The 19,407-nt window shown below is 54.6% G+C and overlaps 1 protein-coding gene across 1 annotated transcript; it reads right to left on the bottom strand.

The window, feature by feature from the left end:
• Positions 1-1,484: 1,484 nt before the first annotated feature.
• RPS6KL1 (ribosomal protein S6 kinase like 1) lies at positions 1,485-16,028 on the bottom strand. Its single transcript, XM_081509238.1, has 11 exons — positions 15,913-16,028; positions 14,244-14,528; positions 12,807-12,931; positions 11,816-11,908; positions 6,183-6,230; positions 5,664-5,796; positions 4,118-4,729; positions 3,595-3,684; positions 3,337-3,419; positions 1,845-1,940; positions 1,485-1,595 (listed from the first exon to the last, which is right to left on the bottom strand). The coding sequence occupies exons 2-11, from the start codon at positions 14,506-14,508 to the stop codon at positions 1,485-1,487; spliced, it is 1,656 nt and encodes a 551-aa protein (XP_081365364.1). The 5' UTR covers positions 14,509-14,528; positions 15,913-16,028.
• Positions 16,029-19,407: the final 3,379 nt, after the last annotated feature.

Consider the following 19,407-nt stretch of genomic DNA (forward strand, 5'->3'; position numbering starts at 1 on the left):
CTTTATTCCCATTCTAGCAGGGCCCCTCTCATTGCGTTAATGAGGCAAGGACACCAGAGGGAACAGCAGGCTTTATTGGAGTGGGGGTGGAGGAGGTGCGCAAGCCCCAGGGAGAACCAGTACCTCCGTGTCCTTTTTGCCTCAGACTCGTCCCCACAACACAGGTCCCCAGCCCTTCACAGCCAGGACTGGAGGGTGGTGTCAGAGGCGCCACCTGGTGGTGATGGAGACTCAGGTGAGGAGTTGAGGGCAGAGGTCTATGGAAGTTTCTGTATTGGATGCCATACCCCAGTGACAGGGTGAGTCCTGAGAGGAAGAAAAGGGCCCCCAAATCTGGGGAGGGAATTATCTTTGGGGGTAACTACTTATCCCAGCTCTTCAGAGACCAGAACTTCCGGCTAAAAGCTTGGGCAGTCATTCTGGGTGTTGCATGGTTTCATTTCAAAAGGAAATGAAGCCACGGTGGGCAGTGGATTGAGTGAACCCTCAACACTGAAATGCAAAATGGTAAACAGGATGAACGTCCAAGAAGGGAATCGTAGTGGAGACAGCTTTCCTTCAAGCGGCTTCGGGCTGGAGACGGAATCGCGGTCCCCCGCGCCAACCCCCAACTCCCACTCGGACCCATGGGCCAGGGTTTGCTTTCTCTCCACATGAGTGGGTGAGCTGGGGAAGGGAGCCCTTTATTCTGTTTTCAAAACTTCTGTAAGTGGCAGAGCTATGCCTGCCCCTCTCTCTCCCCCTTCCTCCTCATCCTTATTTTCCTCCCCTCCTTTCCTTTTGCTCTCAGAGGTCTGTAATCACAAGATAAGCAGCATGGTCAGGAGGGGGTGGGTTGTCCTGTCCCTCCCGCTCCACCCCATGTTTGCTACAGACTTCTTCCCTGCTTCCCTGCCTCCCCCATCCCCTGGGGAAGTAGCCTCTGGTGGAAAGGGCACATTGGTTGCGTGGCTAAGATGACCAGCTAGAGCAGCCCTGGTTTGCGAACCATGAAGCCAGGGGACTACTATCCTGAGATGAGTCTCCAGAGACATCCTGAGTGGGGCGCGTGGCAGATCATGAGTCACAAGACTTCTCGGCTCAGCAGGTGGTCAGTAGCTCAGAGCTAATGCCAAGGAAGGCACCTTTTAACAGGGCAGGTCCGAGTTCAAGGTACAGGGTGTAGACACAGCAGGTGACTGTTGACTCATGGGCAGAGGATGGACAGGTGGAGATGTTCAAGCTGCCTAACAGGCTGAGATCTCTGCCCCTGCCCCTCAGCACCAACTAGAAAGCATTTCTCCAAGAGGTGGCTGGGGGAGTCCACAAGACCCTTCCTGGTCAGTGGCGATGAGACTTCTGAGGCCCAAGGGTGGGATCCTGACCAGGAAAGGCAAGCTGCCTTGCATTCTTTGCCCACGGGCCACTGATTGGAGGTGGCAGGCAAAGAGACAAGAGGAGAGCCAGACCAGTCCAGCCGCTTCCATCGCCGACGCCACACCCTCCTACCCCACCAGTTTGCTCCACTGGATGGAACTGAAAAAGGGGTGGGCCTTGAGTTTGTGGACACCGCCTCCTCCGGTGCCCAGGCGCCGGGCCGGATCGAACTGCAGCAGCTGCGGAGAAAAGCCCAGTCAGCCCTGGGCAGGCCGGCCAGGCCCTTGGAATCCCGTGTTACCCTGGGAGCGGCGGGGGACATTGGTGTTTGGCCACCAAGATATAGAAATTTGCTGGCCCTATGACCTTCCTGCACCCATGCCAGACATCTAGTACATGGGGTGACTTGTTCACACACAGGGTTCTGTCCTCCCTTCTGTCCACCCTCAGGCCAAGAAGGCGCCACCAGGAGGCCGCCTGCACCTCACCTCAGTCAGCAGGGAGGCCGCCGGGCCACTGAGCCACTCGGGCAGCTGCAGCTGGGTGTGGGGCTGGATTCCTGAGGGGTGGCTCTGGGACAGCGCCTGGGAAGACACGGGGAGGCGGCCCCCAGGAGTCTGTACACTCCAGTGGCGGCCGAGATTTTATTTCTTCCCCCTGTGTCACACCTCACGGGCACGGTCATCACTCTGTCACCATCTGCTGCCTGCCGGGCTGAAGAAGGTGCCTGATACCCGTGATCCCTAGTTTCTGCAACAACCTTCAAAGTAAGCATCAGTACCCCCATTTTAAGGGCAAGAAGCAGGCTCTGAGAGGTCGACGGATCTGTGCTGAGTTCAGGGTTTGAACCCAGGCCCCTCTGGCTCCAAACTTACTAGAAGCATCAGTCTTGGGTTGCCATCAGGGCAGGCACTCTATCAGGAATAGCACTGAAACCTGTCTCCTTACAGAAAGCAAATCTCCATGGGCGGCTGCTTTGCCATGGCATGCTCCTGCCAGGGTCAAGGCAGGGTTGCGGTGAGAGAAGGAGGCAGGAACTGTCTGTGCTCCAGAAGGGTGCAGCTGCGGGGGAGCAGAGAGGCGTGTCTGGAGGTCAGGAAGACAGGCAAGAAGCCACCTGGAGGAAGACCAGGAGCCCTGAGCTGGACAGGTGGGTGGGGGACCCTGGCCAATAGGAGAGAACCACTCTGGGTGGCTGTTTGCAGCCAGGGCTCTCAAAGGCCCTGGCCATGGGACCAAAGCAGGAGGGAGCCAGGAGGGACCGGTCAGCTCTGAACTTCCAGTTACATCGTGTCCACTCAGGGCACTTCCTGCTCAAATGGAGCTTGGCCTCTCCCTGCTGCCTGACTTAACCAGGCCCAGGTGCAGCACTGAGCTCATGGGGGAGGACAGAGGGCCGAGCCCACCACCCTGAGCAAGGTGCTTGCGAGGGGAACTTCAAGCTCTGGGTCGACCCAGGCTGGACAGGGCAGCTGCTGGCTTGGGATCATGGAGACCCTCTCTCTGGTCTCCTAGCCAAAGTCTCGGCGGGTCACAGCACTGAAGAGTGTGGATGGGGGGACGTGGTGTGAGCAGTGGGGAGAGAAGGCCTGGGGGGGATGACCCGAGGAAAAGGGCTGTGTCACACTCAGCCTCCCTCCAGAGCCAGGCCCAGGCGCCCTCTTTCAGGAACCTTCCCTGAGCACCACAGCTCGATTCTCACTCATCTAAGCTGACAGTCTTCCTAGCTATCGCCACTTGCCTGATGAGGGTGGGGGTGCAAAGTGTGGCCAAGGCCTGCGTGGAAATCGCTTTCTCCTTCTCTCACGGCCTCCGGGCTGGGGAGAGGGGGCCTGTGCTGACAAGACACTGGGCCCAATGGCCAGGTCTTGAGCCATCAGGTAGGCTCAGCCCCCAACACTGACCGGTTGGACTAACCCCAGCCCATCCTATGCTCAGTGACACCCGCCAGGCTCCCCACCCTGCCCACAGAGAGCTCACCGTCCCAGTCAGCAGTTCATACAGGAGAGACCCAAAGCTCCACCAGTCGCAGGCCTCGGTCAGCTCCGAAATCCCACCAACCTCTGCAGGAGCAAGGATGCACGAGTCCTCAGTCTCACTGAGAGGGCAGGTCTCCCCTCAACCCCTTCCCCACCACCCGCACCCCCAGGAAGTGTCTGTTGCCTCTCTCAACCTCAGTCCCCCCGGCCCAACCCACACACAGACACTCAGGGACTGCCCTGGCCCCTCCCTTCTTGCCTGGGGCGCTGTAGAGGTTGTGCGAAGCCTCCCTGCAGTACTGGGGCTCCACCTCTGACCACTGGCCAAAATACGTGAGCCGGATGTGGCCTGGTCATCCCGTGTGTGTGCAGGGAGGAGCCAGAGGGGGCGAGAACTGCAGTTAGTCATCTTGGAGCCTTTGGCATGGGGCAGGGGACCCCAGGAGCCAATGGGCTGTGCTAGGCAGAGGTTCCCTAGGGGCTCGGCCCCCCCCGAGGTCCCCGGGACAACCTGGTCTTCGCAGGAGCGGCTGTCCCAGAGCTCAAGATGGGGAAAAGATCTGCTTTCCAAGCTCAACCACGGCCAGCCAGCCGGGCTTGGCTGAGGCCTTCCCAAAAAGGCAGGGGGTGGGGGTGCCCCAGGGGAACAAGCAGATAACGTCTGCCTCCTCTTGGCTCTGGGGAAATCTCGAGGCTTTGGGGGCCTCCCACCTGAGGGGTGGAGTAGGGTTAGGGCCCACTCCTCTGCCCCCAGCCCCCCACCCCCGGCCCGGGGCTCCTACCGGCCTGGTCCAGGAGCAGATTCCGGGGATTGAGGTCCCGGCACAGCACCCCTTGCTGGTGCAGCGCCTCCAGGGCCAGGAGCGTCTCGGCCGCCCACTGCCTCACTTGCTCCTCCTTCAGACTCCAGGCACCCCCGCCGGACACTGGGCTGGTCCCTCCAGAGGCCGAGGGGCGGCTCGGAACTCTGCCTTGGCTGCAGCCCCCCAGCACCCGGCCGGCCCCAGCCCGAACCCAAGGGAGCCCCCAAGGAGGCGTGGGCTCTGAGCTCCGGCCAGGTCCCCGCCTGGCTTGGGAGTGCAGGCGGCCACCTGGGGCCTTTGGAAGGTCCCAGAAGCGGGTGGTGCTTGTCCTGGCTGGGGCTTGACCCACAGCCTCTCTCTGGGGTTTAACGGACGCCGACTCCCTGGTGAGGGTGAGGCTCTGAGAAGTCCACGGAAGCTCCAGAGGGATTCCGTCCTGCAGACGGGTGTGTCCCGGGGGCACCTGAGCTGGGGTCCCGAGGCTGAGGTGGGAGTTTAGCTGAGCCTTTGTCCTCTCCAGGCTGGAGCCAGACCCCGTCCCAGACTGCTGGGGGTGCAGCTGGGAGAGCAGGTGGGACCAGAGCGTACCTCCTGGTCCGAGCAGAGGGAGCCGCAAGCGTGGGGATGGGAGAGGAAATGAGTGTGGACACGTCTTTGTCCCACGCCTGCTGCCCCCTCTGTCTTGGGCACAGACCCTCTGCCTTCAGGTCCTCACTCAGCTCCCTCCCCTCCTGAAGCCCAGGATGCCCTCTCTCCTCCTCTCCACCCACCCGTGACAGGGGCCCAGCCTCACAACCTGGCACAAAAATAGGTGCTTAACCCCCTAAGGAGATGTAAATTATTCTTTAATGTCCTGTGGCGGGTTCTCCAGCGTTTGATATATTATATATTTTTTAAAGGGAGAATCCTGGAGGAGGGCATGGCAACCCACTCCAGTATTCTTGCCTGGAGAATTCCATGGACAGAGGAGCCTGGTGGGCCACAGTCCACGGGGTCACAAAGAGTTGGACACGACTGAGCGACGTAGCACAGCACAAAGGGAGAATAGTGTCATGAATTTAATTAAGTAAAATAAAAGAAGACTAGGCATGGATCTGTGATGACTATATGTCGTGATCCAGAGAGGTGTACCTCATTGAAAATAAACAAAAAATCCTAGCTGATCAATAAATATCTGCTGTGGCCCAGTTCCTGTCTTGTCCTTACAGCTTTGGCACCATCATTCCATGTGGCCACTCAGAGGGGTGGGCACAGACTAGAAAAGTGAGAAGAGCCAAGACTGGGGGAGATGGTGACAGAGAGGACACCTGCATACATGTCCTCATTCACCCAAGACATGAATGTCCTCCCAGGATGTCCTCTGTCCCCTGGCATCACTCAGAAGCCCACAGCAGGCTGGTCCTGCCTTCACTCTCCAGGAAGGCTGGGCCTGTGGCTGGGCTCCGAGCTCGACATTTTAAGGGGATAAGACAGGACAACCTCCTGAAGGCCTGAGGAGCTGATGGGAACACCGGGGCCCGCTCACCTTGGACGTGCTCCAGGTGCAGGAAGATGGAGTCCTCAGTCACAAAGTACCGCAGCAGCTGGGTCATGTAGGGGACGCCATGTGGGATGATGGTCAGCCGCTCCCGGCTCGCCACGTGGCACCTGGACAGGCCCTGAGGAGGGGGCAGCCTGGGCAGATCAGCTGGGGAGCAGCCAGAGGCCACTCTGCTCTTCAGGGTCAACCAGATGAAGTGTGGGAGCCCCCCGAGGAGCAGCTGCCTCCCCCCAGTTCCTGTTCTGACCCTCAACCCTCTTTCCACCATGGAAGGCAGGCCCTCCCCTCCCTGTCTGGGCCAAGGGTAAGGCAGTATATGTGTGTGTGTTTCTGGGAAGTTGGGCACATGCCTGGGGTGCAGAACTAGCAGCTGTGGGATCTGGAGGGAACATGGGCTTCCCATACGGGTTCTGGGTAGAGGTTCCCTAGAGGGCAGGGGTTTCCAAGAGCTCTGAGACGGTCCCAAGGGGAAGGAGGAATGGCAGGGGGTAGGGTGGCACCTGCCTTCACCACGAAGGTCCCTCCAGTCGCTAGGTCCTGGACCAGCTGCACCTGCCGAGGTCCAAGAAGCACTAGTTAAGGGACAAGCTAGTTCCCGGGGCTCCACACCGCCCCCGACCCGGCCCCATGCTCCTCCACCCAGGCTAGGCAGGGACGTCAGGCTTTGGTGATACAGAGTATATTCCCTCCTCCACCAATGTGATGTTGAACCTCTCCGACTCATCCACCCTCGTTAGACCTGCAGGTCTTAACTCAGGCAACACCTCCTCCAGGAAGCCCTCCCAACCTCAGATCGGGCCAGGACTCCTAATCTGTCTGCAGTGCTCTCTGGGCTCACCCCCATCACACTGTGTGTGATTTCCTGTCTCTCCACTGGGCTGTAAGCTCCGAGAGGGCAGCGACCATGCTATTCAGCTCTGTATTCCCAGAGCCCTGCACTGCACAGGGCCGTAGTCAGAACTTCCCACACACACGGTGAGTGGTCCATCCTTCAGAATCTGAGGGTGTCATGGCTGGAAGGGACCTCAGGGCCAGTCACCTTTTCTCAACTCTTATTTTACAGGTAAAGAAGCCAAGGCTCTGAGAACATGGCCCCACTGGTGCCCGAAACCATGTGAGCTTGGCACGCTCCTTCAGTCACACCCCCTGCCCCCCACCCCCAGTGGTGCGATGGTCTTATTCTTTTTTTAAATGGTCTTTTTCTCTGGACTCTGTCTTTGGCGAGCAACCCATTCGTTCTCCTGTTGGTTTTGCTTGGAGGTAGTCATCTGCCAATTGCTGGGTCAGAGCCTTGTTTGGAGCTGGGCCCTAGACTCATCTCCATTATGGGCAAGGGTGAACCCCAGCCATAGGAGAGGACCTGTCGGGGCAGAAAGGTGGAAGATTCAGCCCAGACAGGGGGGCACGTGAGGGAAAGACCAGCACCCTGGATCATAGCAGTACCTCCTTCAGAAGGCCATTAAGAGGATGCTGTTAAATCAGACAACTCAAGTATGGTGGCAGCTTGAGCCTGCCATATAACACGCTCTCTATAGTCTTTGCTGATGATTATTAATATTGATACAGGGAAACTTGTGTATAGTTATTACTGTATAGTACTACCCTGTATAGTATTACTATAGTATAGGATAGTATGACACTGTATACTGTATAGTATTACTCTGCACTAAGGACCTTATCTAGTTTACCTAATTTTATTCTTACAGCCCTACCGGGTGAGTATTTCTGTGCTGTTTTGCTGTGCTCAGTCGTGTCTGACTCTCTGAGACCCTCCAGGCTCCTCTGTCCATGCGATTCTCCAGACAAGAAGACTGGAGTGGGTTGCCATTTCCTCCTCCAGGAGATCTTCCCGAGCCAGGGACTGAACTCACATCTTTTGTGTCTCCTGCATTGGCAGGCAAGTTCTTTACCACTGCGCCACCTGGGCAGCCCCAAGTATTACTAGTGACTCATTTTACTGACGAAGAAATCGAGCTTCAGAGAGGTAACGTTGCCTGCGGTCCCACAGAGCCGGGATGCGAATCCCGATGGGCTGACCCAGGAGCCTTGAAGACACAACTGAAAACAGGGGCATGTGCCTTCCCCTCTGGGCCTCAGTTTCCCCGTCATCAGTGAGATGAAGGTCGTGGACTCAGGGCTGGGGCAGCAGGAGTGAGGTACCCCTTCTGACCACTAGAGGTCTCTCCTCCAACAGCCGGAGATGGAGTCCAGCCTGGTCCCCGCTCCTCCGCCCAACGTGTGCCGAGTTTGAAGGAGAGGACTCTGGGGTCATTTAGGAAAACACAGTTTCCCACAAGTGCTGACACCCCGGATAATTCCCCACTGCCTCTTGCCAAGTGGGATTCCCCACCACCTTGTCTTGGGCAAGGCTTCTCATTTGCAGATTACGAAAAAAAAAAAAAAACCAACAGGGAAGGTCAGGGAGGCCAGAAGCAAAACTTGATCAGTACACTGAAACAATGTGTTAAAAAAGAAAAGAAAAAATACATACACACACACACACAAGAATCAAGAAATAATTAGGCCAAACCATTAATGCTGATTATCTTGGAATGAGGTAGGATGATGGGCAACATTTGTTGTTGTCACTGTTGTTTCTGGCCACACTGAATGGCTTGCAGGATCTTAGTTCTCCAACCAGGGATCAAATCTGTGCCCCCCTGCAGTGGAACTGCAGAGTCCTAACCACTGGACAACGAAGAAATTCCCATTTACTGTTTCAAACTCTTTTCTTTTACATCATATTTCAAAAGGGTAGCAAAGGGAGCATTCCCGCCCCTCATTAAACCAAGCAAACAAAACAAAAAACCCCCTTCCTCTTTTGTTCTGTGCTATGGGGGACAGAGCACTGGTTTGTCACTTGACCTCTATGAGCCTCAGTTACATTCTCTGTAAAACAATGATTAAAATGCAGCACTGCCCAGGAAGACTTTCTGCTGTGACAGATATATTGGCTATTTGTCCAATATAGAAGCCACGAACCACATGTAGCTATCAAGCCTTTGAAATATAGTGGGTGCCACTGAGAGAATATTTAATTTTTATTAAAACTGGACTTCTCCGGTTGTCCAGTGGTTACGACTCTGCGCTTGCACTGCAGAGGTTGTGAATTCAATCCCCACTTGGGGAAGTTCTGCATGTCACGTGGTGCGACCAAAAAAAAATTTTTTAGTCTTATGGGCTTCCCAGCAGGCACTAGTGGTAAAGAACATGCCTGCCAATGCAGGAGATGCAAGAGACTTGGGTTGGATCCCTGGGTTGGGAAGATCCCCTAGAGGAGGGCATGGCAACCCATTCCAGTATTCTTTCCTGGAGAATCCCCATAGACAGAGGAGTTTAGTGGGCTACAGTCCATGGAGTCGCAAATAGACACAACTGAAGTGACAATTCCATTTCATTCCATGTGGCTGGTAACTACTATATCTGACCGTACTGTATAACCCTTCTTCCCCCGCAGGGAGACTGAGTGGTTTTAATGTAGCAGCTGTGCCAACTACAATGGGCCTTACAGATGCCAGGTGAGATTGCTATCCAGAAAGTGTAAGGCAGTTCTGAGTGCCAGCTCTCATCTTTTTAAAAAAGGAAGCCTCTTTTTTAAAAAATAAAACCCACTGAGCTCTCAGGATGTGAGGACAAGTAAAACTTTGGTAAAACACATTAACCCTTTCTTTTAAAATGTCCACAGTGTCAAAGCCAGGAGGACTCCCTCCTGGAGCAAACAAATCCAGAAGTTTCAAATAGGTTCTCAAGCATGAAGGTCCACAGGGGCTGTTCACGTGTGTCAGTGGGCAGGACAGGAAAAGGGCAGGGCTAGCGCCTCATTAAAGCGGCAGCCCTTCCTCGGCCTGGGCTGACAGGCGGGAATGTGAGCCTGCATTTCCAGATCCTCTCATTTCTCAGGAGAAGTAGGAAACTTGGACTTTCTCTATGAAACCTGCCAATTTCTAAATGCTGATAAATAGTAATAATTTTAAAAACACCCTCACATTTGAGCCAAAAACACAGACGGGACTTGGCTGTCCTCTTTCTTCCCCATCCCTGACTCAGGGCCTGGCTCCCAGACGAAGCTCAGCAAACAGCCAGTGTTGTCTCCCAAGCCCCCTAAGGCTCCCCAAGAGCAGACCCTGGGCATCCTGGCCAGCTGCCCACCTAGTCCTTGACCCACCCACCTCACTCTTCTCTGCAGACCCCTACCCCTGAAGGTATCTCTTCCGGCCCTGAGGAACCCCTCTTCAGCCCCATGAACCCTCACAGTGGGACCTCTCTGGGGGCACTCAAGGCTTCCTGAGTGGGGCCCGTTGCTGCCCTGAGTCTGGGGGCTGCTGCAGACTGCCACTGCTCTGCCAACCACCTGCCCTGGTCTGTCTGGGCACAGCGATGGAATGCAAGGCAGTAACTTCCATCCAGGCCTGGCTGCAGGGACCTGGGCCCAGTGGCCCTAACATCTCTCCTAATTTGGGAGACTGATTTTTTTTTTTCCTGGCTTGCAAATGACACAGGAAAAGGCCGCAGGATTTTAGGAGGGATGCAGAGTGGCTAAGTTGAGTGCCCAAGAAAGGGTAATAAAGGAAAAAGAGGGCACTCGTAAGACAGAACGGTTGGGCTTGGCCTGAATCTGTTTTTCCCATATGCACAGGCCTCAGAATACAGGATTCCAAAAATGCTTTGCACATGTGTGTCTGGGGTTAAACAAATTCAATTCGGGGAATTCTGTCACAGACCTCCCTCTTGGAGATTCACTGTGTACATTTGCATCCTCAAAGCCTGAAACTTCCTAGAATTAAAGCAATGAAGTAATGTAACTTTAACTCACTGTTTCTAAAGCTTATTTGACCCAGAACCCCTCTCTCCATAACACCATCGGTTCAGTGGGATCCCACATGGTCAAACAGTGGTGGCTGTTGCCTCCTTGGCCTGCCCATGGGGGCGGCCGAGCCACATGGACGAACGTGGTGGGTGAGAAGGGCTGGGCAGATGGAAGCTGGCTGGACCTTGGCTGACAGACGGGGAGCCTGCTCCAGGGACCAGGGAGCAGCCGCTGGAGTGAGACCAAGGATGGGAAGCCTGCTTGCCGCTGACCCACTCTTGTCATCAGCCTTCAGCCATCAAACTTGTATCAAACCCTTTAGCGTGTGCCAGGCCTTTCCCAAAAATTATTTCACTTTAGTTCCCACATCCCCCTGGGTGGGAGGGTGCGGGTGGGTGGGAGGATCCCTTCCCCAATTTCAGATGAGGAAAACAGTGCCCAGAGAGGGCAAGGAGTTTGCCTGTGGCCATGTGGTGCCCGTGCAGACAGCATTTTACCCTCAGCGGCGTGTGAAGGAGCACACACCGGTCCTCGTTTCTCTGCCGGCTCCCACACCCATCCAAATCCCCCATGAGTGCCTTAAATGAGAGATGCCTGAGTTCAACCCTAGAAATTCTCACTCGGTGGGTTTGGGATGGGGCCCAGGCATTTGTGTGGTTAGGAAGCTCCCCCAGGTGATTCTGATGAACGGTTCAGTTTGAAGAAGAAAAAAAAAGAAAAAACACTTAAGCCTCCAGCTATCTCTGAGTCAGGGTAGAGAGCAATCGAATATTGGCTCAAATCTCATTTGACCCAACCTGTCTGTCCTTCTGCTGAGTGTCCAGGTCCAGTTTGCGCTGTCGACTCCTGTCTGCCCTGAATTAAGGGAGCCGATCCTGGATGGGGGGACCGCGGCAGAAGCCAGGAGACAGAGGGTAGAGCTGTCAAGACCCTGGACAAGGCAGGTTTCTGGCGATGAGCACATTCCTACCCCAGGAACCTCTGGGCTGCGCTTGGCGGGGGAGACTCTTGGCTGCAGCCCCCGGAGGAAGCGGGAAGTGGGGGCGCGAGGCAGCACAGGCTGGCCCGGTGCCCCTGTGGCTTCTGTCCTGAACTGCCGAGGGCGCGGTTGTGTGTCTGAGCTGAAGGATCTGTGGAGAGCCACTGTCTGCCTCTGGGGCTTCCTCACTTTTTCCTTTCCGGGGGTGGTGTGTGCTGGGCTGGAGGAGGGGTGGGGCACCCCTGGACCCGGCTGCCCTTCTCCGTTTGGACCCCCTGACCCCTTTCCAACACTGGCCACTCCCGGTCACACATGCGGTGTCCTCCCACACCTTGGGCGTTGCTCGCTCACCTTCTCCATGACCCCGACCACCTTGCAGCCCCTCAGCTGCTCCAGGGCAGAGCTCAGCGTGCGGATGGGCCGGAGCCTCAGGCTGCTGAAACCCTGCGGCGGTGGGAGAGAACCCCGAAGCGGCCTCAGGATCACGGCCTCCTCACCCGGCAGTGGGCAGGGCCTCGGCTTGCCAGAAGACCAGTGGCCACAGAGGGCAGGACCGGGGTATGGGCAGCAGACTCCCACCTCACGGAGACAGACCGAGCGGAGAAGCTGGCCTCGGTCTGGGGTGGCTAGGCCACCTTCTCAGCTCAGCCCCCACCCAGCCCTCCTCCAAGGCCCAGGGAGTCCTCAGAAACCCCCTCTCAAAAGCGCCATCCACAGGAGGCAGATGCGCCCAGGGGTGGGGAAATAACCCAGGCAACAGGCCTCAAAGACCAAGGCAGGCCCAGGTACCTTCACTGGTGGGGGAAGCATCTTACAAGGTACATCAGACCTAGGAGTGTGTATGTGCACACCTGAGGGCTTGAGAAGTGTGCGTGCATTCTCAACCCTCTCTGAGGGGCCCGCTGGGTCAGGATGTGGGGAGAGGATTTGTGCACATTTGTATATGCACGTATTCACGTGTGTGTATACGCACGTGGGTATTCATATCTGCTCCAAACACTCACTGCAGCCCAGCCGAAAAGCACTCTGGGAACCTGAGTGTGTACACAGGTGACCGTGTGTATGGGCTGTGTGTGAGAGTGAGGAGCTGCTTCTGTGTGTGTGTCTCCTCTGTGAGGGTGCGAGACTGGACTGGAGATGATTCACTAAGTGTTAGAATGTGAATGAGCTACGGAGAGTGTGGGAGAGAGAGGGAGGAAGCCAGGAGGAGGAGGGCAGGGGGGCAGCCCCGGGACACGCGCCAGCCTGCCTGTGTTCTCCACCATTTGCCCCACCAGGGATGGCAAGGCGACAGCTCCCTGGCCTGGGGGGTGGGGGCCTCAGGCCTCTGGGGGCTCCTCACCTCATCAGGGCTGGCTCCGCTGCCCAGCGTCCTCTGCAGGTGGCAATTAAAGATCTCCTCTGCCCGCCGTAGGTACTTGGTTATCTTCAGCTTGACAGCCTCACACCTCTCCTTGTTGGGGTCGACTGTGGGGAGAAGGGGTCAAGAGGACCCCGCCAGCCCTGGGAGGAGGTGGGGGTTTGGGCTCCCATTGCCCACACTCTGCCCCCCGCAAGAGGGCAAGGACTATTTCTAGGGCTCATCAGTGGATTCTGACCCTGCATCTGTTCCTGGGTCCTCTTCTGGGTGGGAGACCAGCAGGGGAGGAGGGGGAAGGATGGTGGTGGGAGAGACTGGGAGCCAGGGTGGCCCCTCGGACTACAGCACTTTACGGTTGGCACCCACCACCTCCTGGCCACTGTCACACCCTGGGAAGGGATAGAATGGAGTTTTTCTTGTCTGTTTTTTACAGGAGGAAAGAGAAGCCCCCCAAAGAACACACCTTCTGTTATCTTTGATGCCCAGTGTGAAACAGGCCAGAATGGGCATTGGGCCTGGAGGTAAAGGTGTTCATGGGACAGGCATGAAGCCAGCTGTTGAGAGGTCTCATCAGAGCAGGGGCTGGAAGTGTGAATTGGGGCCTGACTCTTACCCCCAGGCTGGCCATCAAGGCCCTCGGGTGTCTCCAACTGGCCTCAGGGCCAGCCTCTCCCGCAACTTGGAAATGCCTCCCTTTGCCCTGAACAGGCCTCCCCTCTTACCTTCAGGCCTTTGCCTGTGTTCTCTGCCTGCCCCCTCTCTCTCCCCCTCCAGGCTCTTCAGCTGGACAGCATGCCTACCATTCTTCAGTGCTCAGATTAGGGTTTTGACTTCTAGAAAATGCCCTGTGCCAGGCTTGCCTGGCCTCAGTCTCCCTCTTCCCTCCCTTTACTTCCTTCCCACTTGTCCTTGCCACCTGGGATTATAATTGTCCATCATCAACTAATCAAATCTTCCACCATTAGAATGCAAGCACCCAAAGGGCAGGATCCCAGCCCAGCTCCAGGGGCAGGAGGACTTAGTGGACCAAATTCACAGCCTCTGGAGCCCAAACTGTTCAAATCCCAGCTTTGTCACTTGATAGCTGTGGAGTCTTAATCAACCTATTTAACTGCCCTGTGCCTCAATTTCCTCATCTGGAAAATAGGAATAAAAATCATTCTTGTATATTTGGAAGTACATGCCAGAACATACACAGTGGTTTGTATTACAGTGAATCAGAAATGAATTGATACAGGTAAAGCCCTCAGACCAGCTCCTAGTATATAGGAACTGCTTTACAAATGAGGGCTGTTATCATCAATACTACTGTCCTTCGCAGAGGTTCTGCAGGGCCAGCACAGAGCCCTGCTCACCCAGCACAGATGGACAGATGACGGGATGAGCCCTTCCTCGGCCCCTGCCCAGCCCCAGCCTCACCGTGCATGCCTCGGAGCAGAACGTCCACGCCGTTCTGGTAGTGGTTGAAGGCGGCCTCATAGTCCTCACTGACGTCACGCTCCAGGGCCAGCCGGATCTGAGTAGCTGCATCCAGCAGGTAGTCGTGCTTGGTCATGTCAGGTGCTCCCGGAGCCACCCGGTTGCGAATCTGCTCTAGGTACACTCGAGCCTGTGACCGTGCTCGAGAGCAGGGCTCAGGCTCCAGGCCAGGGCCAGGAGGGCACTCACAGGCCACCAGGCTCATGGCTGCCCTGGGTCAGGGACCTGGAATGAGCAGAGGCATTAGAAAGAACCCAGTCGGGAACAACGTCCCATCTGTACCCTGGTTTCTTCCATTGAGTATTGCAGAGACTGATACCTCCAAGGGCTGGAGGGATCAGAGGGATTTCACTAAGCCAGATCTTTCCTAAGTGGTGGTCATAACAGAATAAAAACATGCTTTGGGCTCTGAGTTGTTTTTAGAATTCTTTCCATTCAAATTCAGTTCAACAAGTATTTCTGGAGCACCTACTATGTGCTGAGCATCAGAGAGAGCTGAAGATATTCATGATTCAGAACTGCCTTCAAAGGGCCTCTGTGCACATTAAACACATATAGGTCACCATACTTTGAGGCTGAAGCAAAAGCCCGGGGCCCAAAGGCCATTCCTTATACTGTGTCCTGTTAGCCCCTCCCTGCTCCTCCCATGGGAATTTCACTTATCCTTCAGGGTTGGGCTCCATGGTACCTCCCTGAACAGGAGGGATTGCCCCTGCTTTATTTCATTTCCCTGGGTCCTGAGAAGAGTGTGGTCATGGAGTGAGGACCCCCAAGGAGCCAGGCAGAGAGCTGGGCACAGGGCTTGGCCTTAAAGACTGCAGGCAAATGAAATGACTGACTGGCAGATTCAGTACCACTCTGGATGGAATTAGATGAATGAGGTCAGAGCCCAACCAGCCCTAGGGAGGGGATGGCTCTGTCTCCCTGGCTCTGCTTTGAGAAGTTCAGGAAGCCACGTGGCCTCCAAGGACCGGACAGCAGCTCCACCCTGAGCAGCAAGTGATATGAGTGGCCACCAGTGTTAGAGCAGTGGCGGAAAGAAAGGAAAGAGCTCAGAGAGAGGCGGGAAAGCTGCCTCTACCCCTCACTGCAGCCTCTGCACCTTTGCGCTCTCAGGCCCCATTGGGAAAGGGCAGGGCCCAAACCCTAGGTCATTTCTACTTCTGTGGAGAGAGGGAAGAGAGAACAGGATGGGGAGTGGGGTGGGGAGGAAAACCCACATCGCTAAGTCAGCGGGCAGCTGAGCCCCGGCCAGGATGCGGCCAGGAGGTGGAGGAGGCGAGGAAGGGAAGCCGCGCCCTTCCCATTCGGCCCAGTCACCAGGGCATGAAGCTCGGAGGCCTGTGATCAGAGGCATCCAGGTCGGCAGGGTGGGCTGCTCTGAGTCAGGGTCTGGCTTCAGGGTCCACCCGCCGGGCCGGGTCCTCCCAGGCAGAGCTGCAAAGCTGCGTCTGGACCCAGAAAGACGTGCATCCAGCCCGCAAGTCCCCTGCACGCAAGGTGCACCGCCCCGTGAGGGTCGCCAAGGAAGGGGACTGGGGGAATGAGAGGTGAGGGCATCCTCTCCTGGGGGAGAGGGGATGGAGGAGGAGCCAGGCTAACACCGTACCTGCCCGAGCCAGGAGCTCGGTCCGCGCGGCCAAACTCAGCCCTGTGGCCACCTACCCTTCGCCCCCGCGGGGAACATAGCACCGCGGGCGGCTGCTTTCCGCTCTCCTCCCAGGTGCAGGGGTCTGGCCGGTGCAGCCTGATCATTGGTTGCAGATGAGCTCATCCGCTAGCATTAGAATAAACCACCAATCAGCGCCCGGCTCGGCTTCTGCGTGCTCTTAAAGCAGCAGTGCCGGGAAAGCGGAGCTATGCGAGAGGGCGTGGGGAGGGGATGGGGATGGGCATGCGATGGGGATGAGGGTGGAGATGGAGTTGGAGACGGGCGGGTAGGGTAGGAGCTGCGAAGAGCGGAGGTCCAGAATCTCTCAGGGATGCGGAAAGAGTTGCTTCGGGAATTTAGGCCGACTAAACCTAAACCACATGCGCCACTTCTGGGACTTTTCTCATTCGTTATTTCATGCATTTATTCAACTATTTGAATATGGTTGAAGATGGTGACTGCAGCCATGAAATTAAAAGATGCTTACTCCTTGGAAGAAAAGTTATGACCAACCTAGACAGCATATTTAAAAGCAGAGACATTACTTTGCCAACAAAGGTCCATCTAGTCAAGGCTATGCTTTTTCCAGTAGTCATGTCTGGATGTGAGAGTTGGACTATAAAGAAAGCTGAGCTCAGAAGAATTGATGCTTTTGAACTATGGTGTTGGAGAAGACTCTTGAGAGTCCCTTGGACTGCAAGGAGATCCAACCAGTCCATCCTAAAGGAAATCAGTACTGAATATTCATTGGAAGGACTGATGCTGAAGCTGAAACTCCAATACTTTGGCCACCTGATGCGAAGAACTGACTCATTGGAAAAGACTTTGATGCTGAGAAAGATTGAAGGTGGGAGGAGAAAGGGACGACAGAGGATGAGATGGTTGGGTGGCATCACCGACTCAATGGACATGAGTTTGAGCAAGCTCTGGGAGTTGGTGATGGATAGGGAGGCCTGGCATGCTGCAGTCCATGGGATTGCAAGGAGCTGGACACGACTGAGCAACTGAACTGAACTGATTCAACTATTTAAATATTATATATTTAGAGACTACTGTGCAGGAGGAGCTAGATGGCAAGATACAGCGACTGGGTAGACAGTCTCTGCTCACGTCTTCCTGGGATTTACAGTCTAAGTGAGGGGATACAGGGATAAAGAACTAAAGAATACTGTTGCTATTTCATTCCAGGTATGATCAGAGTTGTAAGAGAGAAGCACGATAGGGGCCGTGAGACTCATAGCAAGGGGAGTGACCTAGTTTGGGGGTCAGAAGACCTTCAGGAGGGGGTGATTTCTGAACTGGACACACAGACTTCACCTGCACCCTAATGCTGCCTGGGCTTATCCTATCCTTCCCTAGTACACTTGCTCCCTGCTAGATATCATTCCATTCCCTTCTGATTCCCAGCGCCTTCCCCCCATCCTCACTCTTAGCCAAAGAGCATGCTTCTTCCAGCCCTCAAAAACATGAGAACACAGACTCCTGCTCTGCCTGCTGGCCTAGTCTGCATCCACATACCATCTCCCCATCTCTTTCCGTAGATGACCTGTCTGTGCCACATCAAAGGCCAGCCTTCCCCTTGGGGTCAATCTTGTGCCATCACCTACTCAAGGAACCTCCTCCAGCAATTCTCCCCTCTCTTTCCTCCACCATTAATTTTTGGCTTCTATCACATCCTTCTTTCCCATCTGAAACAAACACCATGATTCTCGCATCTTGAAAACCATACAAAACCCACTCTTGGCCTCACTTCTCCCCTCTCTACCACCCCGGGGGAGCAGAGAAATTGGAGAAGAGAAACTTCCCACCGGAGAAGGAAACTACTCGCTATCCCCAGTTTCTCTTCCCCCATTCTTTCTTGAACTCTCTGATGAGGCTTTCTTCCCCAGCATTGGTCTGAAATAGCTCTTGGTTATGTTACCATGACCTCCTGGTTGCTAAACCCAATGGTCACGTCTCAGTCCTCATCTTATTTGACCTCTTAGGAGCCTCTGAGACCCAGGGGATCACAGCCTTCTCTCCATGAGGTTTCTCCCCAGGCTTTCAGGGCCCCCACTCACTATTGCAGCCCCTTCTCAGTCTCCTGTGATGGCTTCTTCTCTTCCAGATGTTTGAGAGTCCCAGGGCTCAGGTGTCCCAGATGCTTGACATCTTTGTTCTCTCTGTGCTTACTTTCTTGATGAGGGATTGCACTTCATCTCATGATCTGAAATAGTGTTATTCTATATGTTAATGATTCTGTGCATCTATTTACAGATATCGCATATCTTCTGTATCCCTTAGTTCTCACCTCTCTACTAGACTTAAATATTTAGAAGTCTAATAAAACACCTCAAATTCAACAAGTCCGGAACCTTGAAAACAGAATGCTGAGTGAAACAAGCCAGACACAAAAGGCCACACGTTGTATGATTCTCTCTATATATATAATTTCCAGAAATAGGGAAATTCATAAAGACAGAAAGTAGATGTCAAGGAGGGGGGAATGGGGAGTGGATAGTGGGTATAGGTCTTTTGAGGGAGTCAACGAATTTTCTGGAATTAGATAGTGTGATGGATACACAACTCATGAATATACTGAGAAGCATCGAAGCCACATTTTAAAGAAGTGAATTTTATGATATGTGAAGTATAATCAATAAAAAAAATCATCATAATGAAAAAGAAAAACAACTGAATTCTTGATCCTCCCCCAGCTGAAACTTTATCCACCTAAAGCCTCTTCTGTTCTTTCAGCCCCATCCTTCCCATCACTCAGGCCAAAGTTTTGAAGCCACGTTGGCCTTTTTTCTCACACTCTACATCTAATCCATTAGAATATCATCATGGTATTTTTCCTTCAAAATATACCCAGAATCTGATCACTGCTCACCATCTCCACTGCTAAGACATCTTCATCTCATACCTGATTTACCGTAGGGGGATTCCTTCTGTCTTCCTGTTTCTACCCTTGCCACCCTACAGGCAGTTTTCAACACTGCATCAAGGGATCCTTTCGAAGCACAGTAGGCTCTGTACCTCTTCTCCGCCAAACTCTTCCAGAACTCAAAACTCATCAGCCCAAGAAAAACTCTTAAGTTTTTGCTATGACCTCCAAGGCCCTCATGGTCAGCCGCCTCTACTATTTCTCCAGCTTCATTGCTTGCCTGGCTCATTCACTCAGCTTCAGCTCCCGAGCTTCCTCACTGATTCTAGAACCCACATGGCAACTCCCACCCTAGGGCCTTTAGCTCGCAGCTGCCCTCTGCCTGGAACAGTCTGCCTTTGGATACCTACCTAGTAAACTCTGCCCCTGTTTTGAGTCACTTCCCTGATGTCACCTCTTTGAGAGACTTACTATGACTGCACCTTCCCTATACCTCCATTTCTCCCTTTCCCCACTCTGCTTCTCTTCTGCTGTGTTCAAAACTATTGACAGGGACTTCCCTGGTGCTCTAGTGGTTAAGAATCCGC

The sequence above is a fragment of the Giraffa tippelskirchi genome, chromosome 7, assembly GCF_054371585.1.
Source record: "Giraffa tippelskirchi isolate mGirTip1 chromosome 7, T2T-mGirTip1v1.2.pri, whole genome shotgun sequence".
Lineage (NCBI taxonomy): Eukaryota > Metazoa > Chordata > Mammalia > Artiodactyla > Giraffidae > Giraffa > Giraffa tippelskirchi.